Here is a 27,544-nt window from a genome sequence, read left to right on the forward strand (position 1 = left end):
TTTCCTTGTGATGCTGTAGCATAGGATACAAAAAGCTGGTCAGATTTTCTGAAAACCTTAGTTTTATCCAGGTAGTAACGTAGCTGCCTGTGAATGTCCAAGGAATGCAGGAGTCCTTCTCCTTTGTTCTGCGGATTTAGAAAGAAGGTGGGTAAATGGATGGTTTGATTTAGAGCCACACTGGATACCACCTTAGGCATAAAGGAGGGGTTAGTTCGTAGAGAAACTCTGTCTTGATGAAAAATGAGGAAAGGCTCTACCGCCATTAGAGCCTGAAGCTCTGAGACTCTTCTGGCTGTAGTAATTGCTAGCAGCAGGGCAGTCTTCCATGATACAAACTTTAAGTCAGCTGAGAAAGCTGGCTCAAAAGGAGGTAGCGAAAGTTTTTCCAGAACAAAATTCAGGTCCCAAGTTGGTGTTGGTGGTCTCCTGGGAGGCCTAATGTTTTTGGCCCCTCTGAGAAACTGCCTTAGAAGTGGATGTGAAAATAAGGGAGGATCCGTGTTGTAGTGAGCTGAAATAGCTGAGGCGTGGATTTTAATAGCTGAAAAAGAAAGCCCTTTGTCTAACATCTCAGTTAAATATTGTAGAATCTGAGGTATGTCCGGCTGAAGGGTATTTTGGCCTTTAGCTTGGTTCCAGGCACAAAACCTTTTCCATTTGTCTGAGTAGGCTTTCCTGGTGCTGGGCCTCCTGGCCTACAGAATAACATCCTTAACAGCTTGTGAAAGAGGAGCTGACTGGTTGCTTAGGTGATTTGCCATGCAGCCATATTTAAGGTTTTGAGCTGGCTGTGTAGAATCCGACTGTCCTGCTGTGTGAGCAGATGAATAATTTGTGGTAAAATCCATGGTGGGCCCTGGGCCATATTCCTTAATAGTGGGTACCAGTGCTGGCGTGGCCAGTCTGGGGCAATGAGTATCATCCGGGGTCTCTCCATCCTGACTTTCAGCAGCACTTTTGTGAGAACAGGCAATGGAGGGAAGGCATATACTGTCAGCATTTTCCAACTGAATGAGAGTGCGTACTTTCCAAGCTTGATGGTGAAATGTCCTTGTGCAAAATATTGTTAGCTGATAGACCTGTTTGCCAGCCCCCAAAACTATGTCTGGGTGCCCCCATTTTTGAGTTATCATTGCAAATACTTGTGGATCCAGTTTCCACTCGTAGGGATCCATGATGTTTCTGCTTAGGTCGTCTGCCAATGTGTTCTTTTTTCCTGGCAGGAATTGAGCTTGTAATTGAACTTGGTAAGCCAGTGCTGTGTTCCACAAGGTCATTGCTTGCCTGCATAGAGGGTAGGAGTGTGTACCCCCTTGTTTGTTTATGTACCACATTACTGTGGTGTTGTCTGTCCTTATTAGAAGCTGTCCTGGATGTAAGAGGTCCTTGAAGGCTGTCAGGGCATTCTGTACAGCTAGCTATTTCTTTTTGATTGATGTGCAGATTCCTTTGATCTGCAGTCCATATGCCTTGAACGCACCGTCCTGCCATGTGTGCCCCCCAGGAATAATCTGATGCATCTGTTGTCATAGTTTGCCTCGCTGGGGGTAAGGTGAAAGGCTGACCCTTGTTGTGGTGACATGCCTGTGACCACCATAGAAACTCCTGTTGAAGGCAGGGAATGAGAGGTATCATAGTTTCCAAGCTGTGGCTGTGTTGAGTCCATACGCTTTTTAGGTACCATTGTAATTTCCTCATATGCAGTTTTGCAAATGGTATTAGTAGTATGCAAGATGCCATGAAGCCCAAGGCCTGCAAAATTTTTCTTGCAGGGAGTTGGGTCTTTGCTGCCATTGTTTTGAAGTATTGAGTTAGTTGTAGTTGTTTGTCTGGCATCAGGTAAGCCATCTGGGACGTTGTATTCAAGCTGGCACCCAGGAATGTCATATTTTGTGAGGGCACTAGTTTTGATTTCTTTTCATTTATTGTGTACCCTAGGCAACGTAGAAGGTGTTTTACAAAAGCCAGATGTTGTAAGAGAGTGTCCTTGCTTTCTGCTTGGATGAGGCAGTCATCCAGGTATGGGTTTATTTGAATTCCTCTTTGTCTGCAGTATGCAATTACTGGTGCCAGGCATTTTGTGAAGACCCTGGGCACAGTAGATAAGCCAAAGGGCAGTGCAGAGAATTGGTAATGGGTTGAACCTGCAATGAAGCGGAGTTATCTTCTGCAATTTTGTCTGATAGGGACATGCAGGTATGCCTCCTTGAGGACCAATGTTACTAGCCAAGCTTTCTTGCCCAACATGGGAAGAAGCTGCTGTAGTGTTAGCATCTTGAATTTGGGTACTTGCAAAAAGGCGTTTAGAATTGAAAGGTCCAGAATGGGTCTCCAAGCATTGTCCTTTCGGGGGACTAGAAAGAGCCTTGAGTAAAATCCGTGGCCTTGCTCCTGTGTAGGTGCCAGTTGAATGGCTCTCATGTCCATGAGAGCTGTAAATTTGTTTTTGTGCCTCTGTCCATTGATTTTTGTGGCAGATTTGGCATTCCTTTTATCCTTGGCAAGGTGTGGAAATGGAATCTGTATCCTTGTGAGATAATGTCTAGGACCCATTTGTCCTTTGTGACGATGCGCCAGTTGTCTGCAAAAAATGCTAATTTTCCTCCCAAGGGAGCTGCCAAGAGAGTTTTGCTTGGCAGTTTGAAGTTTAAGTCATTGTGTTTGCCTTCTAGTAGTTTGGGACCCGTCTTCTCCTCCCTTCTGTGTTGCAGTACCCCATTGGCGAGGTTTGTAAGGGATTTGCGCTTGTCCTCTGCCCCTTGGGCGCCTGTATTTACCCCTCTGTGGTCTGTCAGAAGCTGGAAAGGACCAATGTTTTGTTGGCCAATTTCTGCTGAAGCATGGGGGCTGCACCTGTAAGAAATCTTTGACAGTCTGCATAGATTTTGCCTTATCCTCCATTTTTTTTAAAACCTCTTCTGCTTTAACCCCAAATAAGACATCCTGCTGTAAGGGTGCATCTAATAACTTTGCTTTAACATGATCAGGCAGAGTTTGTTCCTTTAACCAAGCATGCCTACGTATAACAGACCCAGTAACAGCTGCTCTACAGGAAGCTTCCAAGGAATCAAAACCACATTGTAAAGTACGTTTGCCCACCTGTTCAGCTGCATGCAACAGATCCTGCATTTCCTTGAATTCAGACTGTTGAGGGTGCGTGCTCACCTTTTGTTTTACTTGAGACATTAGGAATTGCTGGTATTTAAGCATGTGAAATTGACAATTTAGTGCTCTCATAGCCAGAGTAGCTGAGGTGTAAACCTTCTTCCCCCACCTATCTAGTGCTCTGGAGTCCCTTTCAGAGGGTACAGGATTTTGGTCAGAGAAGCCTTAGCCCCTTTGGGACCCTGGGAGATTGTCTCTGGATCAGCAACAGGGCTTTTGTAAAGGAATTTGTGTGAGTCAGGCACTCTATAGTATCTATCTGGTTTGGCTGGAGCAGGAGGCAGAGAATCTGGATTTAGACTGGATTCTAAATAGACATCATCCACAATGTCTAAAACTGGAGGGATATCAAGTGGTCTGTGCTGGGGGAGTAAAAGAAACTCTCGGAGCCTTTTCTATGAGTCGGAGTAGTCCTGACCTTCCCAGTGGAAATGTTCCCTCATGGTATGTAAGGTTTCCCCAAAGGAATAGTCTTCAGGGGGAGAAGCTGAGGGAATGGAATCTTCAGCATCAGAATCTTCATAAGGGGAAAGGAGTAATCCTGTTCCTCAGAGGAGCCTGAGGAAATAGACACTTGATCAGAGGAGGCATAATCCTCCTCTTGTCTAGGCCTTTTGTCGGGGGGGGGGGGTTGGTTAACCCTGATTAAAGAAATCAAATCTTCAGCCATTTTAAGCATCTGTTTCTTAGGCATGGGGCCTTGAACTGGAGACTGAAGTGCAGTCTTTTTTGGTTTTAGAGGAGTCTTAAGCTTAGCATAAGATTTTATGGTGAGAGTAGTCGGTCTGAAGACACCTTCTGAAACCGAAGGTGTTTCTACAGCACCGGCTTCTCCTTCTGCAATGTCGTTGGTATGGCCTAAAGAAAATGGCTGCGTCGGCCTAGAACTCTCTGCTAGAGAATCCGATGCGGTGTGGGGTTCCAATTCTGCGGTAGCCAGGGGCTGTGTAGGCGCCTCACTGAAAACCGGAGGACTGGCGACCGGCCCAGCCGAGGCCTCGGAGTCTGGCTTGGATCTAGGCTGCCTGTCTTTATCTTTGCATTTTTTATGCACGCCGGTAGTCGGTTGCTCCAACGGCATATTGTAATTAAATTTCCTACCGAAGTAGTGTCGTGCGAAATCAAAGCATCGCTTTATAGTTCGCTTATTGAACCTAGCACAAAACCGACAACCAGTGACGTCGTGGTCTGGGCCTAGGCAAGGTATACAATAAGAATGAAAGTCCTTATGAGGTATTTGCTTCCCACAAGAAATGCAATTGTTAACTTTTTTTGACATCGGACTGAGGCAAGAAAAGGTTCCCCAATGGGGTACTTAGCTTTGAAGACTTTGGACTGAAACTCTATCCGACCGGCACTTGCGAACTGCTTCTGCATCGGGCACCGTGTGGCAAGAAAGACTGAAGAAAATGGCGTTGGATGCCTCATATACCCCTGGCACACTGACGTCAGGGAGGAAGCGATGGCAACCGACGCCAGACCAAGACTTTGGAATTCAGGCCGACTGCGGGACCGCCTGACGACAGGATAACCCAAGTGTGATGACTGCAGCAAGGTAACACGATGAACATCTGTACTATGTTCTTCATGTTTCACTGTTGCAGTCATCACACTTGGGTTGATTCCCAAAGCTGAAGTAATGGGAAGGAGGCAGACAAGAAGAGTTGGGGTAGGCTAGTATGCCCTGCAGGACTGTGGTTGCAAAGCCTGCCCTGGATTTGGAAAAGATAGGCAGGTGGTAATGCTTGGTGAAGGTATGAACAGAACTCCAAGTTGCAGCCTCCAGGATTTCCCTGGTAGGGACCCATCTGAGAAAAGCTGCAGAGGTGGAAGTTGCCCTAGTGGAATGTGTCCTAACTCCCTCTGGGGGTGGTTTCCCATGGTGTTTGTAACAGAAATGGATGCAGTGTGCTATCCATTTGGAAATGGTCTGTTTTGATATGGCCTTGCCCTCGGCCCCTGTTGCAAATCTGACTAGTAACTGGTCAGTTTTCCTAAAGGGCTTAGTCCTATCCAGGTAGAATTTGAGCTGTCTGTGCACATCCAAAGAGTGCAGGAGCCTTTCCCCCTTATTTTGAGGTTTAGGGAAAAAGGTGGGCAAATGAATAGATTGGTTGACAGCCACACTGGACACCACTTTAGGCATGAAAGTTGAGTTAGTCCAGAGGGAGACTCTGTCAGAATGAAAAATGATAAAGGGTTCCACAGCCATGAGTGCTTGCAACTCAGACACTCTTCTAGCTGAAGTGATGGCCAGAAGCAAAGTTGTTTTCCAAGAGAGGAATTTTAACTCTGCTGAAGCTACAGGCTCAAAGAGGGGGCAGCATGAGTTTTTCCAACACAAAGTTAAGGTTCCAAGCTGGGGTAGGGGCTCTTCTGGGTGGCCTTAAATTGTTAGCCCCTCTAAGGAACTGCTTGATGAGGGTGTGTGAAAAGAGAGGTGGCTCTGTGCTGTAATGAGCAGAGATGGCAGAAGCATGAATTTTAATAGAAGAGAAGGATAGGCCTCTGTGAAGTAGGTCTGCTAGGTAATCCAGTATGAGCGGTAAGGAGGGATATGCTGGTTCAGCTCCTTTAGCTTGGACCAAGGAACAATACCTTTTCCACGTGTCAGCATAGGATTTTCTAGTTCTGGGACGTCTGGCTTCATGTAGAACGTCCAGGACTTGCTTGCTTAGGCTGGCCAATGGAGGAGAGGTCAGGGAATAAGCTAGGCTGCCAGGTACAGAGTCTGCAATTGTGGATGCAAGAACTCTCCTTTCTGCTGGGTCAGAAGAGTTGGAATCTGAGGGAGGTGCCATGGAGGCAACAATGACAGACTGCACAGTAGTGGGTACCAGTGCTGTCGTTGGCCAGTCTGGGGCAATCAGGATTGCTCTTGGTTTTTCCTCCCTTATTTTGAGTAATACCCTTGTAAGAAGAGTCGAGAGGTTTACCAATTGAAAGGATAGGGCATCCACTTTCCAGGCCTTGCTGTGATAATTTGCTGAGCTTGTGGTTGTTGTGGGAGGCAAATAGGTCCACCTTCGGGGTACCCCATTTCTGGGTTATCAGGCTGAAGATGTTGTGGTTTTAATTGCCACTCGTGTGGGTCTAGGAGATTTCTGCTTAAGTTGTCTGCCAGAGAGTTTTGGTTGCTTGGCAGGAATTGTGCTAGCAGTTGAATTTGCATGGCTGAAGCAGTGTGCCAAAGGGTCATGGCTAGCCTGCAGAGTGGGTTCCTCCTTGCTTGTTGATGTACCACATCACTGTGGTGTTGTCTATTTTGATAAGTAGAGGCCCCGGAGAGAGTATGGGTCTGAAAGCTGTCAGAGCATGCTGAACAGCTAGCATCTCTTTTTGGCTGATGTGCAGATGTATTTGATTTGGGCTCCAGTGGCCCTGAATGCATCTGCCATCCAGGTGTGCACCCCAGGCATAGTTTGATGTGTCTGTGGTTAGGGTCTGGGCAGCGTGGGGTTGTGAAAAGGGAAGCCTCTTGTTGTAGTTGCATGCTGCTGCCCACCAAAGAAAATCTTTCCTTAGACAAGGTATCCTAGGTATAATAGTTTCCAGGTCCTGGGAATGTTGACACCAAAGGCTTTTTAAGTACTACTGAAGTTTCCTCATATGCAGTTTGGCATATGGAACGAGTAGAATGCATGAAGCCATGAACACTAGAGCTTGCAGGATTTTCCTTGCAGATAACTGGGTTCTGGTGGCCATTTGAGAGAAGCAGCCTGTCATGCTTGTATGTCTGGAGTAAGATATGCCATCTGGGATGCTGTGTCCAGGCATGCTACCAGGAATACAATTTTCTGACTGGGGACTAGTTTGAATTTCTTTTCATTTATAGTGTACCCCAGTGAGGTCAGTAGGTCCTTTGCAAAGGTTAGGTGCCGCAACAGCTTTTTCTGACTGTCTGCCTGAATCAGACAGTCGTCCAAGTAGGGGTATATCTGAATATTTCTTTGTCTGCAAAATGCAATGGCTGGAGCCAGGCATTTTGTGAAAACTCTGGGAGCAGTGGGTAAGCCAAATGGAAGTGCAGAGAACTGATAATGCATAGATCCTGCCCTGAAACGTAGATATTTCCTGCAAATCTCTCTGATTGGGATGTGCAGAAAGGCTTCTTTTAGGTCTGGAGTGGCTAATCATGCATCTTTGGCGAGCATTGTAAGGAGCTGCTGGAGGGTGAGCATTTTCAATTTTGCTATCACCAGGAAGGTGTTTAGAATGGAAAGATCTAGGATTGGGTGCCAGGTGCCCTCTTTTCTGGGTACCAGGAAAAGTCTGGAATAGAAACCTTGGCCTATCTAGTCTGCTGGGACAGGCTGAATTGCTCTCATGGAGAACAGGGAATGAACTTGTTTTTTTGCCTCTACCCTCTGGTTTGGAGGAAGATCTGGGAACCCTTTTGGGATTGACAGTGTGTGGAAATAAAATGTGTACCCCTGGGACACTATGTTGAGGACCCATCGATCGTTGGTGATGGAGACCCAATTTTTTGCATGGGAGGCAAGTTTTCCTCCTAGGGGCACAAGCAGGTGGGCAGAGGTAAGGGGTGGAGTTGAAAAGTCATTGCGAGTTCTTGCCATAAGGGGGTGGCTTAGCACTCCCTGTTTTAGAAGTAGAGGTACTCCATTGCTTAGATCTCTGCATTCCCTGGGACTGCTGTCTGGGGGGGCCTGCTACCCCTAGGTCTAGTCTGAGCTGGCTTTGAGGGGGCTGGAAAGGACCAGTGTTCTGAGGGGCAATGCCTACTGAACCTCAGAGGCTGGAGTTGCAAAAAGTCTTTAACTGTCTGCAAAGATTTAGCTTTTTCTTCCATTTTTTAAAACCTCTTCTGCCTTGGTGTCAAACAAATTGTCTTTGTTCAGTGTTGTGTCCAATAATTTTTATTTGACATGGTCTGGCAAGGTTTGTTCCTTAAGCCAAGCATGCCTTCTAAGTGCAGAATCTGTGACTGCTGCCCTGCATGATGCTTCTAGGGTGCCAAACCCACATTGCAGGGTATGCTTAGTAACTTGGCATAAACTCCTGTAATTCTTTATTTTCTGCACAAGCTGGAAAGGAAGATAATTTTTGTTTAAGACATTCCATTGTATGTTGCTTGTATTTCAACATGTGGAACTGACAATTTAATGCTCTAATTGCAAGAGTTGCAGAGGTGCATACTTTTTTATCCCATCTGCCTAAAGCTTGGGAATCCCTGTCTAAAGGGGTGGGATTCTTAGCGGTGGTTGCTTTTATTCCTTTAGGTCCTTGGGAGATGACCTCTGGGTCAGCAGTAGGATTTTTGAAAATAAATTTATGTGAGTCAGGGACTCTAATACCTGTCAGGTTTCCTGGAAGCAGGAGGTAAAGTATCAGGAGTTAAACTGGATTCCATGAAAACATTATCCACAACATCCAGGACAGTAGGAATAGCTAAGGGCCTGTGCTGTGGTAAATCTAAAAAATTCCTGAGTCTCTTTTTGGACTGAGGATAATCCTGGCATTCCCAATGGAAATGCTCTCTCAAAATATGTAGGGTTTCACCAAAAGAAAAATCCTCTGGAGGAGAGGCAGAAGGAATGGATTCCTCTGCATTTGAATCCTCATAAGCAGACAAAGGCATGTCTTCATAATCAGAAACCTCAGAGTCGTCAGACTCCTGGTCAGATAAAGTTGCTGGGGACAGGTCTCTTTCTTTTAGAAGGGGTAGGCTGGCTTCCCTAATCAACATGAGGTCTTCGCCATTTTAAGCATTTGAGACTGAGGCAAGGAAGCAGGTGCTTGAGCTTGGGTAGGTTTTTTAGGCGTAGTTCGTACCATGGGCCTGAGAAACTCGGTAGTTTTAGAAAGAACTGAAGATGCCAAAGAAGCCATCGGTTTGTGTCGAATATCGGTAGTTCGAAGAACCTCCTCAGAAGCCGGTGCCTGCTCAGCGGCTCCGGACCCATCCAAGGTAGAGACATCCGCAGGTTCCGTAGTCAAAGAAGAATCTCGCTGCATACCGGACTCCAAACGGGTCTCAGTAGCGGCTTGCAAATCCATAGAAGCGGGCATCAGGGACTGCGAAAGCACCTCACTGAGTACCGGCGAACTGGCGACTAGCTTAACGGAAGCGTCGGTGGAGGTTTTGGACCTATGCAGTCTGTCTCTGTCTTTATCTTTTCGTTTTTTCGGAAGATCGGTAGTCGGATGGCTTACCAAAGCCATTTCAGAATACGGAGATCAAGAGCGAAAGTATTTAGCTACGATAAGGGCCCGATGACGTATAGTTCTGGCACTGAACAAAGCACAAAAATGACAGCGAGGGATGTCGTGGTCTGGGCCTAAACAGGTGACGCAGTAAGAATGGAAATCTCTGCGTGGTATTTGCTTTCCACAGGAAAGACAATTGTTAACTTTTTCTGACATTGGTTAGAGCAAGAAAAGAGGATCCCCAACAGGGTACTTAGCTTTAGAAGACTTCAACTTTAATTTCGGAAACGAAAACTCAGGTAGCAGCTGACCAGCACTTGTGCGAACTGCTTCAGGCTCCTCGGCAAGAAAGACTGATGTAATGGCATCAGCTGCCTGATTTAATACCACTGACGACCTGACGTCAGTCCTGGAGCGACAGCAACCAATGCAGAGATACTAAGCCTCTGGTATTCAGGCCGACTGAGGGCTAATCCTGGCAGGATAACCCAAGTGTGAAGACTACAGCAGTGAAACACGAAGAACATCTCCACTTTGCTTGTTTTTTTTTTGTTTTGTTTGTTTTTTTCCAGCTTTCATACAGGTAAACAGCTTCTCTGACTTTGAGTAAGACAGAAATAATTAAGACTTTATATGTTCTTGACAGCAAGTGAATTTCTTAATATCCATGCCTCTGACATATAACAATTTGATTATGATCAGATACCTGAACATTATCCTCCATGTTACCTCTACTTTTACTATAATTCTTACTCTTGGTTGTTATTATAGTATTACTAACATCACATAATACTAGTGTGTTTAACTTGTTTTTTTAAGGCTCACGTTTCTCCCCATGTGCCCTCTGTAATCATGCTGTGTCCAGTTTTACCAACCTAGATATCAAAATATAAATATAACAGGCCACCCTGACTCCAGCTTAATCCTACGGTCTATGGTGCCACTATGACACCACTACAAATGCTTTAGTTGATGAAAACAGTGAATCCAAAATGACTTTCATGCAAATGAAAAGTATCTTTCTGTAGGAAGAGGAGAGGCAAAGCAGCCCCCACCGGACTCTCAAACTCAATATAATGCACTTTAAAGTTGCAACATCATGAAGGAAGAGAAATTCCTCATACAACTCACAGTTCAGATAACTTCTTCACTTGAAACTTGTGTATTATATGACATGTAGTCCCTGCAACTCCTAATGCTTGCGCAATTACGTACCTAGACAGCCACTAGAGTTTTCAACACTGAAGAAAGGGAACCCATCTGATGAAGGGAAACATTATCATTCTGATATAAATGCAGACTTCAGAGCCCCTTACCCACCTTTTATGCACTTTAAAGTCAGTGAGACAGGTTGACAAAAAATATTCCGATGAAAACTATACCGATATTTCTCCCCTGTAGTCTTATATGTGTCAAAAAGTTGTGGGTAATAAAAAGAAGCATTCCGAAACAAATTAAAAAAAATATACTTTATCAGATTATTATCGGATAAGCATTTCTGCAAAAATTAAATTCTATTAAGAGAAAAATAGTAAACTAAAATGATGCTACATTCTCCAGACAAAAAGTTAATAAACTGCAGTCTTCAAAAAGAATTACAAAACTGCATATAAACTGCTCCATGTAATGCACAGCAGTCTCTGGTGCTATTAAACATACATACGGTAAACTACATAGCACATATAACATTCTCACCGTCACAGCTGTACACATCTATGAAGAATATTGCCTCAGACTATCATGCATAAAAAAAAACACAAAAAAAACAGAATAGTACTTTCTAAATGGAAGTGGTCTGTTCTGAGCAACTCTCTTGTGAAACTCAGTCTGTCAAGACCATTTTTTTTTTGGTCACAGCAACCCACTTCTCTCTCCCAGCAAACCTTCCATGCAGGGCTTTGCACTCCTGCACCCACCTAATTATCTTCATCAGCTCCAAGGTCACCAAATCTTGTGTTAAATCTTAATCCCTAAGCAAGATGCACATTCAGGAGACGGGAACAGCCACAGGACACCCTTTCCGCATTTCAAGAGCTCCAAAATCAAACAGCAATATGGTTTAAAATAAGCAAAATGAGAACACTAATAAAATGTGCTTTGCTGCTAAAGCTGAAAAAGAGACAAATCTATGGGAAAACAGCAGCATCAGCATCAATCTCCTTTTGTCCCCATTTTGTACATGGGGTCGGGATGTCACAAACAGTAATCATCAACTTAAATCCAGTGTTCACACTGCTGGGTGGCCAGCTCTGCCACAGAAAACAGCATTACCATGTAAATTTTTTTGAAGTACATACCCTCTTTGGAATAAATCCACATTGTAGAATTTGTGGAGCTCCACAGAAAATTCCACAGTAGCTTGTATCTCAGTCATTTTGAACTCAGGTAGTGAAGGCTAACAATGATGGCATCATGTCTACAAATGGAAAAAAAAATATGAGCAGACAATTAGAGGTGCATGAATGCTTATGCAAATAATACAGGGAAAGAAACAATAACTATCAATTTATTTATTTTATATTTGTTAACCAAGACAGCAGACTGATTCCTATGGACTTATTTTAGCCATTGCTTGGGGCGTACAAAGCCAGAATTCAGTCACAACACAACAATATAGTCACCAACACATAGTCCAAATGTGTATTATATGTACGTTATGTGCACATGTATAGAAGCAATCTTCAAACTGAAAAAAACACTGACTTCACCCACTCGACCTTTTAAACTAAAAGGGAAAACAAACAAACACTCTCCTTTTTCTGATCCACAAGAGGACAAAAAAAAAGAGGGGGGGGGACAAATCCTTAAAAAACACACAGGCTCAAATATGTGTGAACAGTGGTCTTAGGGAAAAGGGATTTTTATGAGATAATGTGCAGAGTTGCCATTAGGGGCAGGGACATGGGGTAAGGGATTAAAGTTTGCATTCATGAGTAAGGTGTAACAGGGGACCTTTGACTGCGACACCTTACTCGTGTGCTAACCCTACTCCTGCACATTATCTTACAAAACAAACATTTTCTATCACCACCACTGATCAACATATACAAACACAACACTAACTATTCTCTTACCTAACCCTTACTGTAACCCTAACTCGAAAACACTTGCACAAACATTCCTACCTCTAATGCTGACACTTTCAATATATCCAAAAGTTTCAGCTTTAAAAGACAAACACATACACGTTCGCACTTAAACCAAAAGCAAATACCTTTGACATAAAAAAAATGAATCCCCACTCTCAACAAAACACACACATTTAGTCTGTCAATGAAAATGTTTGAAAAACAAAACTGCTTTATACATACACAAACACACAGATAAAAATATGCAAAATACATTTTTTATTAAATGTATGTTAGATGTACATAATCAAAATCAGCAAAGTGCTAACTACGTGAGCATCAGATATGTGGAAAAATTAGCAGACAGAATAATTACTTTCTAGATGTTTGGGACATGGAGAGCATTTACAAGGTTAGCTATTTTAAGCAGTTTGGGACATGGAGAGCATTTACAAGGTTAGCTATTTTAAGCAGTTAATACAAACTTTTCAGTCTGAGGTTGATGGATTGCTTTGATAAAGTTTTCAACCTCCAAAATAACCCACAGTATCCCTAATGCAAGCTGTGGCCCCCTATAGGGGACAGTAGATTGTGCTGCAGAGGAAACTGTGTGCCTGTCAACTGTCCCTCATTTTCCAGAATGCCCCTTATTTTGTCTCACATTTTTATAATTTGTTCTTTGTAAAAATTGTGGGTTTTTTTTCAGGTAAACTGTTGATGGCTGAAGTCAACAGATAACGACAGACATTTGAGTTTCAGATTTCAGAAAATGCATGCTATGCAAAACCTCAGCTATCTAAACATACAAGAGCAATATTTAAAATCTGCCACATATTTTGAGCCTTTGCCCCCCCTCAAATCTATGCGGCTTTGTCTTGGATTCCTGTGTTAAGATGTTGACAGAACTATTTGAATACATTACTGTGTGGCCCTTACTTTCTTTATGAGTCGGACACCTAAGATGTACACAGACAAATTAGTCATAATTGTTGGGTTTGTCTGTTGAATAAAACTAAAATTGCAGTGGCTTGCTCGTTTTTTTTTTTTTTTTCTGGTTTTGCATGATTATGTGGATTGTGTGAAAGAAACTGGAATACTTTAATGTGTGGTTACTGCTTGTGTAGAACAAAAGTGAAGTATATGGCCATCATTTTTATCACAATCGGATGTCTGAAGTGTACAAAGAAGTGGCAATAACTGCTGGGTGGAACTGGGTGCTATTTGTGGAATAAAGTAACTGATCATCTTGTTTTTTGCTCAATCTGCCTTTGTAAGACTAGTGTGCATTTGTCCAAAGTCAGATGGAATACTTTATTGTCATGTTATTTTACTACAATCAGCCCCGAGATGTGCACAGTTAGTAAAGTATCTGTAACTGATAGGCAGGGAGGTTATAGGTGGTTACAAGTGATTTACCTTTGCTATTTCATCACTGTTAGTGAGTAGTGGTACCATCTCAAAGGGCATGGTTCTGGTTAAGTTCTTAGCCATCGGTGTGTGTGTGTGTGTGTGTGTGTGTGTGTGTGTGTGTGTGTGTGTGTGTGTGTGTGTGTGTGTGTGTGTGTGTGTGTGTGTGCGCGCGCCCTCCCTACCTTTGTGTGAGTTATTCATGTGCTCTATTTTCCTCCAATACCCCAAAGACAGGATGTAGGTACTCTGGCATTCCTAGTGTGTAGCAATTGTATGCATTTGTACATCTTGTGACAGTCTTGGCTTGTCAGCAACGAAGCATGTCGGTGTGTGTGTCAAATTAGTGTGTCCTGTGACAAACCTGGCTTGTCAGGGACAGTGTCAGAGTGTGTGTGCATGTTTGAAAAATATCCCAGATTTTTATCTGTGGACAAGCATAATATTGCTTTGTGCATACCAAGTCTTCTGGATAGCAGTAAACAAAACAGTACAGACGTCATTATCTTTCAAAAATAAGGCATAACATTATTCAGCTGTATAAAAACTTACCATGACAGTAGATGTCAGATTGATCACTGCTGTGGAATTACTAACAGATAGGATATCCCACCAATAACGAAATATGTCCATCAGAATACAAAAGCCTGGGTACTCTGTAAGACCTCACCCCAAAGGAGGCAGAGATACAGAAGGGAAGTTTGGAACTTAATTATGTCAGGACTTTCTTGCTCCAGACCAAGGAAATGAAGCAGAAGAAGAAGCAACTACATACATCTGTACAAGTCAAAGGAAGAGGGGGGAAAATAAGAATCCATATTGGCCCAAACAAGGAGGAGAAGGTGGAAAGAAGGGATGGATGTAATAATGCAATGATCAGTTGGACATCTACTGTTACGGCAAGCTCTTACACGAGCTTACTATGTCTTTGCTTGGATCACTATTGCAGTGCTACTAAAAGATGAGATACTCACAAAGCTGTCTAAGAAAAAAAGAGAGGAGGAAGGCTGAGCTCAGTTACAGTCCAAAAGACCTTGATGGGTGGACCTAACAAATCCTTCTCTATTCTTAGAAAATGCATCAAGCTTGCAATGTTTAGTAAATGTGTGAACATAAGACCAAGCAGCTGTATCAATTATACATCTAGAATCTAAACCACTGAGAAAACTCCAGAAGATGCTGCAGTTCTAATAGAATGTGCTTTAAAAAGAAGTTATGTACTCACCATAACGTTGCATCTGAGTTGTTGCTCTTCATTTGTCTTCAACCTGTGGGATATGGATCTGGGACAGATCCGACTCAGCCACCTTTTACCAGCACTGGATCTAAGCTCAAAGCTCCTCCACTACCCATAATGCCCCTGTCTCCTTCCTCCCTACAGATCCAGTTTGCTGCTCCCCACAGCATCCCACCTGACTCAATGCCTTACCCTTTGGCAAAATAGGTCTATATCATAATCGCGAAAGATGGAAACTGCGAATACGAAAACGTTGACACATAATGAGCAAACTACCAGAACAGCAAAAGGCAAAACATTGAACGGATTTGTTCGGCCAGTAGGACTATTCTGGGGATAAGGGTATATACCCTTTTCCCCACTGTAGTGCGATCCCGGAGTTGGCATATTTAAGTAGGGAGGTGTGGGGGTGCAGGGGGTGTTTGCCCCCTGCCAAAAAGTGTGTTTTGTTACTGTTTTTTGTAGTTGGTTTAGGTATACTCACATGGCGCTGTTGGTTAGGGAAATCCGTTCGATGTTGTGGTTTTCGCTGATTAGGTGGTTCGCTCATCTCGTAGTTCGGTCTTTTTGTGTAGATGTTCATGTTTGAGGTTTTCGTCTTTCATGATTATAACAGAGACCCGGCAAAATTACCCAGAGAGTAACATAAGAAACTACAAGATATGCCATAGGAAAGGGCCATGTCTCTTCAGCCAGATAACCACACAGCCCACATAAAGCAGGGGGAAGGAGGGAGGGACGGATGAAGACAAATGAAGAGGAACATCCCAGATGGAATATTATGGTGAGTACATAACTTCTTTATCTGAAGATGTTGTCTTCATTTGCTCTTCAATCTGTTGGACAGAGTCCCCAGCTACCAAACAACTGGGAGGCCCTCATGGAAGGATATTCTGGAGCACGGCAGAGCCAAAGGATGCCCTGCTTCTGGACAGAAGGTCCAACTTGTAATGGGAAATGAAGGTATGTGAAGATGCCCGTGTAGCAGTAAAGCAAATGTCATCCAAAGAAACTCTAGACCAAAAGGCAGCTGAAATAGCCATAGACCTAGTAGACTGGCCTAACCTTGACCTGGTAGAGATAATCCTTTGGTTGAATACTCCAGGAGTATGCAGTGAGAGATCCAATGAGCAATGGTGACCTTCAATACAGGTTTCCCTAAAAAGGGCTTAGAGTAGGAAACAAAAAGTTGATCAGACTTACGAAAGGCCTTTGTTCTGTGCAAATAAAACCATAATTGTCTATGAACATCTAGCAGGTGCAATTTATATTCCCCCTTATTCTGAAAGCTTAGAAAGAAAATAGGGAGATTGATAACCTGATTATGGTTTGATTCCTAGCCACTTTCGGAAGAAAGGAGGGATTAGTATGCAAGAACACCCTGTCTTTATGGAAGATCATATAAGGAGGCTTAATCGATAAGGCTTGAAGCTCCAACACGCGTTTAGCTGATGTAATGGCAATCAGGAAGGCTGTTTTCCAAGACAAGAACTGCAAATCCACTAAAGCAGCAGGGTCAAAGGGGGAGGATACCAAGGCTTGGAGGATGAAAGTAAGGTCCAAAGGAGGCGTTGGGTCCTTGACTGTTGGCTTAAGAAGAAACGTGCCCTTCAAAAAGGCTTTGCAGAGCTTAGATGAAGCTACAGAAGCTGAATTATACCCTATGTGGAAGTTAGAAACAACCGCCAGCTGAACCTTAACCACAGAACAGCTGGCACTCTGCTGAAATATATCTGCCAAAAACTCTAAAATAGCAGGCACCGGGGCAGTAAAAGGATCCAAGTCACGTTGAGATGCCCAAATTGAAAAATGCTTCCACTTGCTGCAATAAACCTTATAGTGGAAGATTTCTGAGCCGCTACCAATATCTTCTTAACTGGAGAAGATAGCCTGGGAGTCCTAACTATCATGGGAAATGGAGCAGCCAAGCAGTAAGCTTCAGCCTGGGCAGATCTGGATGTGGAATCCCTGAGGGGTGTGAAATCAGATCTGGAAGGGGATCCAGCATCCAGGGAGGATGCGCTGCATGAGACCACAGAGAAGGGAACCATACTTGGCGAGGCCAGAAGGGGGCAATGAGAATGAATAAGCTCCCCAGCCATTGTGCTTTCTGAATGAACTCAGAAATCAGGGGAAGTGGAGGGTAAGCTTAGAGAAGTTCGGAGGGCCAAGCATGAACTACGGCATCTCTGGGGGACTCTCCAGGAGGGGGGTACAGAGTGAAAAACTCGTTGTACTTTGCGTTGGAAGGAGAGGCGAAGAGATCACAACAAGGCTGACCCCACTTCAAAAGATCTTTTTCACTACAGAAGGATTCAGAGACCACTCGTAAGGCATCAGAATAGACCTGCTGAGCCTTTCCGCTAGAATGCTGGACCTCCCTGGAATGTGCATTGCCACCAGAAAACGTCCGGTGGAGATCACCCACTCCCACAATCTCATGGCTTCGCGACAAAGGGGATAAGATCTAGATCTCCCTGTTTGCTGATGTACCAGACTACAGACATGTTGTCTGTCTGGATGGCAATCGTCCCTAGGGGAAGATGGGCATGAAGAGCTTGCAATGCCAATAGCACCGCCCTCACCTTCAGGATGTTGATATACAACTGGGCCTCCAGGGAAGACCACGTGCCTTGGACTGTCGTTCCCAAGCAATGCACCCCCGGCCAAGTAGGGAGGTGTCCGTGGTCAGCGGGGAAGGAAGAATACATGGACGACCTGACAGCAGGTCCAGGGATTGAATCCAACAGAGAAGTGAATTCCTGCAGGCTCGAGACAGACTCACAGGATGGGACAATGGTAGATTTAGAAATGACCACTAGAGCCCATTGGAGCACCCTCATGTGTAACCGAGCTGTGGGTAAGAGGGTGATCCTGACCTCCATGGACCCCAACACCCTTAAGACAAATTCTGCTGGAGGAGATTGGACTTGAAGGATGCACAAGACATGATGTTTTGAGGGAATAAAGTCTGGCTGGTGTCAAGACCTTGATCTGAATGGTGTTTAACCGAGCTCCAATGAAATCCAGAACTTGAACTGGTTCTAACAGGGATTTGTTGAGATTTATGGTGATGCCCAACTGGTGGGTGGTCTGGATAAGAAAATCCCTGGGTTGGCAGAGATGACGCCTGGAGGGAGCTGAAAGGAGCCAATCGTCCAGGTAGGGAAAGACCTGGAAGCCCTGCAGCCATAGGTGAGCTGCTACCACCACAATGACTTTGGTGAACACCCTGGAGGCGGTGGTTAGACCAATGGGTAGCCATTTGAACTGGTAATGATTAGCCCACAGCTGGAGGAACCTCCGAGAGCATCTGTCCATTCTGATGTGATAGTACGCGTCCTGGAGGTTCACAGAGCACATCCAGTCGTTCTCCTGCAGGAAGGACAAGTTAGAATGGAGTGTGACCAGCTGAAATTTCATCTTGGCAACTGCCAGGTTTAGGGTTGACAGATCCAGGATAGGCCTCAAGTCCCCCCCAATCTTCTTTGGCACTAAAAAGAACCCAGAATAGATGCCTAATCAGGACTGGTCTGGGGGGATGGACTGGACGACTCACTTTTCGAGCAGCTTGGAAATTTCCACCACTGTATCCTCCTTTTGCACAGGTGAAGCATCTGGGAGGTGTTTGAGAGGGAGTGGTCTCTGTACGATGGGGAATGAATATCCTCTGGATACGATTTGCAACACCCAAAGATCATCTGTGATGAGACTCCCAGGCTGCTGGGTGTAGTGAAACTGACCCCCCGACTGCCTCCAGAGATGAGCAGCTGGGCAACCCTTCAGGGGTGCTGCATGGGCCTGTCCAGGAAAGAATCCCGAGACCCTTGGTTTCTCGGACCCCCTCTGCCGTGAGAATGGCATCTGTCAAATCCCCCTCTGCCTCTGGGGGGGAAGGCGAGTCCTGAGCGTCCTGGGAAGAACTCCAAGACTTCTGGAACCACATCTTCTTTGCCCCGTGCTGATCCCTTGAGAAGGTTTGCTGAGGGGCTGAGAAGCTGACTCTGACAGAGTCTACCCATCCTTCTTGCTCTGCAGCAGTGTGTCATGTACCATCTTTCCAAAAAGAGCAGAACCATCGTACAGGGCATTTGCAAAAGATGCCTTGAAGGGTTCCGAAAAGATACAAAGTCAGAGCCAGGCTTGATGCCTGACGGCAATGCCTGCTCTGGCTGCCCTAGCGGTGCTCTTGGTAGCGGGAGATAGAAGCGGCATAGAAGTATTGGCAATGGAGGTAAGGGTGGCCATCCGAGAGGAGAAAACCTCCTCCTCCACTGACATGGACCCTGGGGTAGACTCTGCCACATCTTTAACTAGATCTTGCTGAAGCCTAATCACGTGTGCCATGCAGTTCAGCTCACGTACCAAGAAAATTGCTGAAGCGTAGACATGCTTCCCAAAATGGTCCATGGTCCTAGACTCTTGGTCCAGAGGATGGACTGTGAAGCTCTTCTGCGAGAGCTCCTTCTTGGTAGTTGCCGCCACCATGGCATCGACAGGGGATCACTTCGACCAGTGTGGTTTATCGGATGGGGCACTGAGGATCTTATCAAGGCATTTGGGTATAGGCTCCACTGTGTTAGGCTCCTTCCACACCAGGAGCACCAACTCATCAGGGATGGGCTTTTGGACAGACCACCCCCCCAAGTTAATGAAGGATCTCCATGAAGTCTCAAGGGGAACCCTCCCCCTTTCCTCCAAGTTGGTGTCCTCTGTGAGAGACTCCGGCATGGAGTCTATGTGCCTCCTTTTACATGTGCGTTTTCGAGGAACCTCCTTAGGGGGTCTCTGGGGAGGACTCGAAAATGTAAAGCTGTTCCCGTGGGGGAACTCCCTGGGGCAGAGAGGCAGCAGGCTGTCCCTGAGGGGCCAGGTTGGCCAAATCTGGACCAGATACAGAGGGAGCCAGGATGGACTCTGAGGACAAAAGTGTCAAGGGTCCTGATGGAACCAAAAGGACCCTTTCCACCGTATCGAAAGCAGAAGGAGAATGCACCTCTGGAGATGGGACCGTGACTGAGTCTGTAATCTTCTGAACCAACAGGGGAACTGGAGCCGAACTTCCAGGTGCCGAGACTCTGAGCGGACAGCTCGGATCCGAAAAACTCGGAGCCAACACCACCAAGTCGGATCTGGAGCCAAAGCTACGGCTCCAAGAGCTTATCGGGGCCGACCCGCTCAGAGCAATGGTTGGAGACATGATACAGGGTACCATCGGCACCAACCCCTCGACACCGAGGGGCCTCAGTCCTAAATACGCCATAATCGGGGGCCAGATTGAAGGAGTGATTGGGATGAAGGCCGACTGCATGCCCCCAGTCCCAAAGGGGGAGGGCCAGGCAAGACTCCCATCTGAATCTGTGTGTGGAAGAATTTCCGCATCATCCTGTCCACCTCGGCTTCAGTGAGGGTGCAGGAGGACCAGGCAGAAGAGGCCACTGACACCGGCCTAGAGAGGCAGTGAGAGTAAGCCAACACTGGGGAACAAACCTGAGACACCTCCGGCTCCAAGACGAAGCAAGGAAAATGGAGCCAGGGGGAACCAGCGCTAGGAGCCGGGCGAGACTTTGCCTGTGGCTCGGTTAAGGAAGCGAGGTCAGGGGACCACTTCCTCGGCCTATCCCTATGCTTGCACGTCTCTCTGTCCCCCAGTCCCCTTGGTGGGAGGTCAAGTCCCAGAGGCTGGGACAGAGGAAGCACAGAGGAAGCAGAAGTAGAAGCTGGGGCCTCCATGGTAGGAGGAGGCCCTTGAGGATGAGCTTATTCCTCCTGTCAATCAGTGCATGGGGATTGAACCCCACGCAGCTCGAGCAGAAGGAATCAAGATGTGGGACACCTAAACTAACTACACAGAGAGTATGGCCATCCACTGGAACAGCTTATGGCCACAATTCTAACACTTTCTGAACCCCGGCTTGGGTGTCTCAGCCATGGTAAATGGAGAGAGAGACCGAAAGCACTCACATACACACACACTCTAGAGAAAAAAAAAAGAGATGGGAAAAGCAGAAGGGAAAAACTTTTTTTTTTTTTAAACTAACGACCGACGCCCGAGTGCGAGAAGGCAAGAGTGTAAGAGGAGATAGAAAGTCAGAAAAATATAGCTAGAGCACCAAAACACTTACCCAAAAATTGCCTAGAGCACGGACCATGATGTTAGCCTTACATGCAGCAAATGAAACAGTACAGTTGTGTACACTTCTACATTTAAGCGGCATGTTAGCAATCTTGCATGGCTCTCCTCATGCCATTGTGGAGGTTGGTCAAGAACAACGCAATGCCCTCCTCAGTTAGGTGAATGCCATCCCTTCTGAACAGGTGAACATCTTCCGCAATGATGCTTTCATGGCAGATTGTAGATCCACCGACCCTGTGCATCAAGCCATGCATGAACCCATTCTGTAAACGTCTGGCCTTGTGAGCTGCCTGTTGACTATTTGCTGTTTTCCATATCTGTCGAGGAATTATATTAGACCACACAAAATGACAACTTGGCCACCAAGACTTCAGGTATTCAAAAATTGCTGTGATTTGAAACCGTAGCCTTCTGAGTGATGACATCATTCCCTCCAATGTGCAGCACAAGACTGTCAGGCTCAGGGTAGATGGAACACTTCTCTTCCAACTGCAGTAGTCCGCTCCAATGCATACCTCTTCTTGCAATCCAGTATACCTTCACACTAGATGTGGGGAAGCTCAAGTTGTAGTGATTTTCACTTACAGAGGCATGGCTGGCAGCCCAGTGAATGTAGGAATGGCCACATACCCACACTCTCACTTGTCTTTCTCCTGCTCGTGAAGCCATGTCAATATCAGAAGGTGAACGAACCTGCACAAGAAAAAAAATGCAAACAGATTACTACTGATGTTTGACAGATCTATTGGAAGAGTACATATATATGTATATCATAATGCATTACCTGGTTAGAACATCCAAATCCTCACTCCTATCCACAGGGGCATTATTCTTGCATCTGTATGTTACTTGTGAAAATACAGATAAACAGAAGGAAAGTACAGTTTTGTACCTACCATAAATGTAGATGTCCGAACTGGATAGCATCTGCAGTCATAACAACTGGGTTGTCCTGTCGTCAGGCAGCCCTTCGGTCGGCCGGATTCCAAAGTCCGGGTCCGGCTTCGGCTGATGTCGCACTTCACCCGACGTCATCTCTGCTGGTCTTCGGGTATAAAGGCATCAGCAGATGCCATTTTCCTCAGTGTTTCTTGCCCCAGATGCCAGTTGCCCTCTTGGAAGGCTAAATTTTGGGTAAATGCCAATGTTTCCAAAAAGATAGAAGGCAAACACAAAAAATAAGCATGTATGTACATATATACAAACAAATACACCATAAGAGACTCCCCCCCGCCAGCTAGCTATTAGGAGGGTAAATACCCTAGGAGTACCACAGAGGGGAAGGAGGGTAATCCTGACTGCAGATGCTATCCAGTTCGACATCTACATTTATGGTAGGTACAAAACTGTACTATGTCCTTCATGGATGCATCTGCAGTCATAACAACTGGGTAGAATACCATAGCCAACTAGGGAGGAGGAAGAATAGATTATGGTGTGGTTAGGATCCCTTGCAGTACAGCAGTGGCAAACCCTGCTCGGGATCTGGAATACAGAGGTAAATTATAATGCTTGGCAAATGTATGCACGGAGGTCCAAGTAGCCGCCTCAATAATGTCCTTGGTTGCCACTCCTCGTAAGAAGGCTGTGGTAGTGGCTGTTGCCCTTGTAGAATGAGGCCTTATGTTCTGTGGAATTGGTTTTCCATGAAAGGAGTAAAAGAATCGTATGCAATTTCCTATCCATTTGGAGATTGTCTGTTTGGAAATCGCTTTTCCTTCCCTTCCTGTTGCATAGGCTACAAACAGCTGGTCAGTTTTTCTGTTACTTTTGTTCTGTCCAGGTAGTAGCATAGCTGTCTATGTACATCCAAGGTATGCAGCATTCTTTCCCCTCTGTTTTGTGGGTTTGGGAAGAAGGTAGGTAGGTGGATTGCCTGGTTTAAAGACACTCTGGATACCACCTTAGGCATAAATGTAGGATTAGTCCTCATGGACACTCTATCTTGGTGGAAGATTAGGAAGGGTTGTACTGCCATTAGGGCCTGAAGTTCAGAAACCCTCCTTGCTGAGGTTATTGCCAGTAGGAAAGCAGTTTTCCACGATAGATGCTGCAGGTCTGCTGTTGCTGCTGGTTCAAAAGGTGCGAGTGTCAATTTTTCCAGCACAAAATTCAAATCCCAAGCTGGCAATGGTGGTTTCCTAGGAGGTTTTACATTCTTGATCCCTCTGAGGAACTGCCTGAGTAAAGGATGTGAAAAGACAGGTGGATCAAAGCTGTATTCTGCTGAAATAGCTGATGCATGTATCTTGATGGAGGAATAGGACAGGCCTGTATGTAGAAGCTCTGCCAAATACTCCAGAATGTTAGCAATGTCTATATTCGACACATCTTTTCCTCTTTCAGCACTCCAAATGACAAACCTTTTCCATTTTCCTGCATAGTTCCTTCTTGTTGAAGGTCTGCGGGCTTCAAGGATAATGTCTTTAACCCTTTGGGAAAGCTCTGGATTAGTTGCTGCTATGTGATGTTCCATGCAGTCAGTTGCAACGTTTTTAGGTTTGGATGCATGATGCTGTAGTTGTTCTGAGTTAACATCAAAGGCATCAGGGGTATTGACCACATTTGTCCCGAGACATGCTCCTCAGCAATGGGTACCAGTGTTGTCTTGGCCAGTTTGGAGCTATCAGGGTTATCCTTGGACGTTCCTCCTTGATTTTTAGTAATACCTTGTGTATCAAGGGAAGAGGTGGGAATGCATATGCTGTCAGACCTTTCCAGCTGAAGGAGAGCGAGTCCACTTTCCATGCAAGTGGGTGGAATGTCCTTGTGCAGAATTTTTGAGCTGGTGATTGAGAGGGAAGCGAATAGATCTATCTGTGGCATTCCCCATTTCTTTGAGATGGCCTTGAAGATGTCGGTGTAGCATCCATTCGTGAGCATCCGAGGTGGTTCTGCTTAACATGTCTGCTAGAGTATTCTCCTTTCCTGGTACGAATATTGCCTGTAACTGGATGTTGTAGCTGAGCGCCAGGTTCCAAAGGTCCAAAGTCATTCTGCATAGGGGTATGAATGAGTGCCTCCCTGTTTGTTGATGTACCACATGACTGTGGTGTTGTCTGTCCTTATCATCAAATGTCCTGCTTTGAGGAATGGTCTGAATTTTTGGATTGCCAGTTTTACTGCCAGCATTTCTTTTAGGTTGATGTGCAGATGGAGCTGGTCCTGTGTCCACAATCCTTGTACGCATTTGTCCAGCATGTGAGCCCCCCATCCTAGGTCTGAGGCGGCTGTTGTGATGGTTTGGCTTGCTTGATAGTTGTGAAAGGGTAGGCCTGGATTTGACTGGCATGCTTGAGCCCACCATAGGAACTCCTGTTTTAGGCATGGGATTAGAGGAATTTCTGCTTCTAGGCTGTGCCTGTGTTGGGACCATAAATTCTTTAGGTACCACTGTAGTTTTCTCATATGTAGTCTGGCATGTGGAACCAAGATTATGCAGGATGCCATGAAGCTCAAGGCCTGTAGAACTTTTCTTGCTGTTAGCTTGTTCTGTTTTGTTAGTGCCAAGAAGTAAAGAGGGAGTTCTTTTTGTTTTTCTGCAGTTAGGAATGCCATTTGTTTTACTGTGTCCAATTCCGCCCAAGAATGTCCTTGTTTGGGATGGTATCAGCCTTGACTTTTGTAAATTGACTGTGTATCCCAGTGCTTGTAGCAAGTAAATGACCCTTTGTAAATCTGTTGTCAGCTTGCTTTTGTTGTCCCCCTGTAGCAGGCAGTCGTCCAGGTATGGATAAATTTGGATTCCCTGTAGTCTGCAGTGGGCGATTACTGATGCCAGGCATTTTGTGAATACTCTGGGCAGTAGATAAGCCAAAGGGCAATGCTGAGAATTGATAGTGCTCTGATCCTGCAAGAAATCTGAGGTATCTTCTGCAAATTGGTTGTATGGGGACGTGCAGGTATGCCTCCTTGAGATCTAGAGTTACCAGCCAGCACTCCTTGCCCAGCATGGGAAGAAGTTGCTGGAGGGTCAGCATTTTGAATTTTGGGACAATGATGTATGTATTTAAGATGGACAGGTCGAGAATAGGTCTCCAACTTTTTTCCTTTCTTGGAACTAGGAATAGTCTGGAGTAGAATCCTTTGCCTTGTTCTGTTATTGGCACTCTTTCCACAGCTCTCATCTTTGTTAGTTGCATTATCAGCTGTAGAGCTTCTGTTTTTTGATTTGGAGGCAGGTTTGGCATTCCTCTTTTGACTGGTAAAGTGTGGAAGTGGAACCGGTATCCTTGGTCTATGGTTTGCAGAATCCACTTGTCTTTTGTGATATAGTGCCAGTTCTTCGAAAATAACGTTAATTTTCCGCCTAATGGTGCTGCTATTTGTTCCCTGGTAGGCGGAGTTAGAATCAAGTCACTGTGCTGTTGTAGTGGCAGTGGCTGTGTCTGTGCCTCTGTTATTACCTTGCCACTGTCGTCCTCTGTAGGCACCCCCTCTGGATTGATTTCTGCCTCTGGGACGTCTATTCCTGCCCCTTTGGGATCTTGTGGAGTCAGGAAAGGACCAATTTTGGCAGGCCAGTTCCTGCTAAACCTTGGGGTTGAACCTGCAAGAAATCTTTAACCGTTTGTACAGATTTTGCCTTTTCTTCCATTTTCTTCATTACCTGCTGGGCAGGTGTACCAAACAAACTGGCCTTATCCATAGGTGCATCTAATAACTTAGCTTTAACATGATCCGTAAGACCTGTTCCTTCAGCCATGCATGTCTTCTTATCACTGTGACAGTCATGGCTGATCTAAATGAAGCCTCCAGTGCATCATAGCCACATTTTAAGGAATGGTTACTAACCTGTTGTATGTTATTTACCATTTCTAATATATATTTCTTATCTATAGAGTCATCAGAGGATAGCTTTTAGTTAACTGATCAAGCATAAACTCTTGGTATTGTATCATGTGAAACTGACAATTTAAAGCTCTAGCTGAGAGAGTAACGGAGGTGTAAACCTTTTTGCCCCATCTGTCTAAAGACCTGGCTTCCCTTTGAGAAGGGATAGGGTTTTGCTGTGGTCGAGGCTACTGCCTTAGGCCCCTGGGATATAGTTTCGGGTCTGCAAGTGGGGCCTTGTATAAGTGGTGATGAGTGTCTGGAACCCTGTAAAATCTGTCTGGTTTGGCAGGGGCTGGAGGTAAGGAATCTGGTGCAGTGCAGACATCATTAAATGCATCGTCCACAACAGAGAGGACAGGAGGTATAGCTAAAGGCCTGTGTTGTGGAAGGTGCAGAAAAGTCCTAAGTCTTTTTCTGGAATCTGAAAAATCCTGTTCCTGCCATTGGAATTGTTCTCGCATGGCATGCAAGGTTTCCCCAAAGGAGAATTCTTCTGGTGGAGAAGCAGCTGGAATGGATTCTTCAGCATCTGAGTCTTCATAATTGGAGAAATGAGCCTCTGGCTGGTCTGTAATATCTGAGTCCTCCGCGGAATCATCAGAGGACACAGGCTCGGGGGGCTCTGCTCTAGGTCTCTTTTCTGGGGGCTGAGAGGCCCTGTCTGGGTGAGATTGAGATCCCCTAATTAAGGATATTAAATCTTCTGCCAGAGTAAGCATTTGTGAACTAGAAGTGGGCCTAGTTGAGGGGGGTTTAACAGGCACTGATTTAGTAGATTTGGCTGCTTTAGCCCTGGTAAAGGCCTTAATAGACATGGCTGCAGGAGGCCTAGCAGCACCACGTGCTGGGGTAGAGACATCCAAAGGGATGGTGTCTGATAAGTCACTAGTAACCACTGTAGGTAAGATTTCTGAGGCCGATTCAAGTAAGGTAGCAGGAGCCTCAGTAGTAGTCATTGATTCAGCTGTGCTTTGATCAGTTTTCTCGGTTTCGGCCGAAACCGCGGACCGCGAGTGTCGGTCTTTTTCTTTGCGTTTTTTAACAATCTGGGTAGTCGGAGGATCCGACGGCATAATGTACGCAAAATCTGAGCCGAAAAACTGTTCAGCAAACTCCGACCGACGCCTAAGCGTTCGTCGGTTGAATGAGGCACAGGCTGAACAGGCTGCTACGTAGTGGTCTGGGCCTAAACAAGGCAAACAGTATGAGTGGAAATCTTTATGAGGTATTTGTTTCCCACAAGTTAAACAGTTATTGACTTTTTCTGACATCGGCTGAGGCAAGAAAGAGTCCCCAACGGGTACTTAGCTTTAGAAGTCTTCAAGTAGTATTCGGAGTAGTAATCTCTGGATCTGACCGACCGGCACTTGCGAACAGCTTCTGCTTCGGGCGCCACGCGGCAAGAAAGACTGAGGAAAATGGCGTCGGCTGATGCCTTTATACCCGAAGACCAGCAGAGATGACGTCGGGTAAAGTGCGACATCAGCCGAAGCCGGACCCGGACTTTGGAATCCGGCCGACCGA

The 27,544-nt window shown here is 45.4% G+C and overlaps 1 protein-coding gene across 1 annotated transcript in view; it reads right to left on the reverse strand.

The window, feature by feature from the left end:
• Positions 1-27,544, reverse strand: part of FAM135A (family with sequence similarity 135 member A) — a 1,678,755-nt gene that overhangs the window by 1,646,426 nt on the left and 4,785 nt on the right. The window contains exon 2 of the mRNA XM_044063901.1: positions 11,634-11,752. Coding sequence (XP_043919836.1) covers positions 11,634-11,710 — 77 coding nt within the window. The 5' untranslated portion in view covers positions 11,711-11,752. The remainder of the gene's footprint in view (positions 1-11,633; positions 11,753-27,544) is intronic.

The sequence above is a fragment of the Protopterus annectens genome, chromosome 2.part2, assembly GCF_019279795.1.
Source record: "Protopterus annectens isolate FY-2018-M chromosome 2.part2, PAN1.0, whole genome shotgun sequence".
Taxonomy (NCBI): Eukaryota; Metazoa; Chordata; order Ceratodontiformes; family Protopteridae; genus Protopterus; species Protopterus annectens.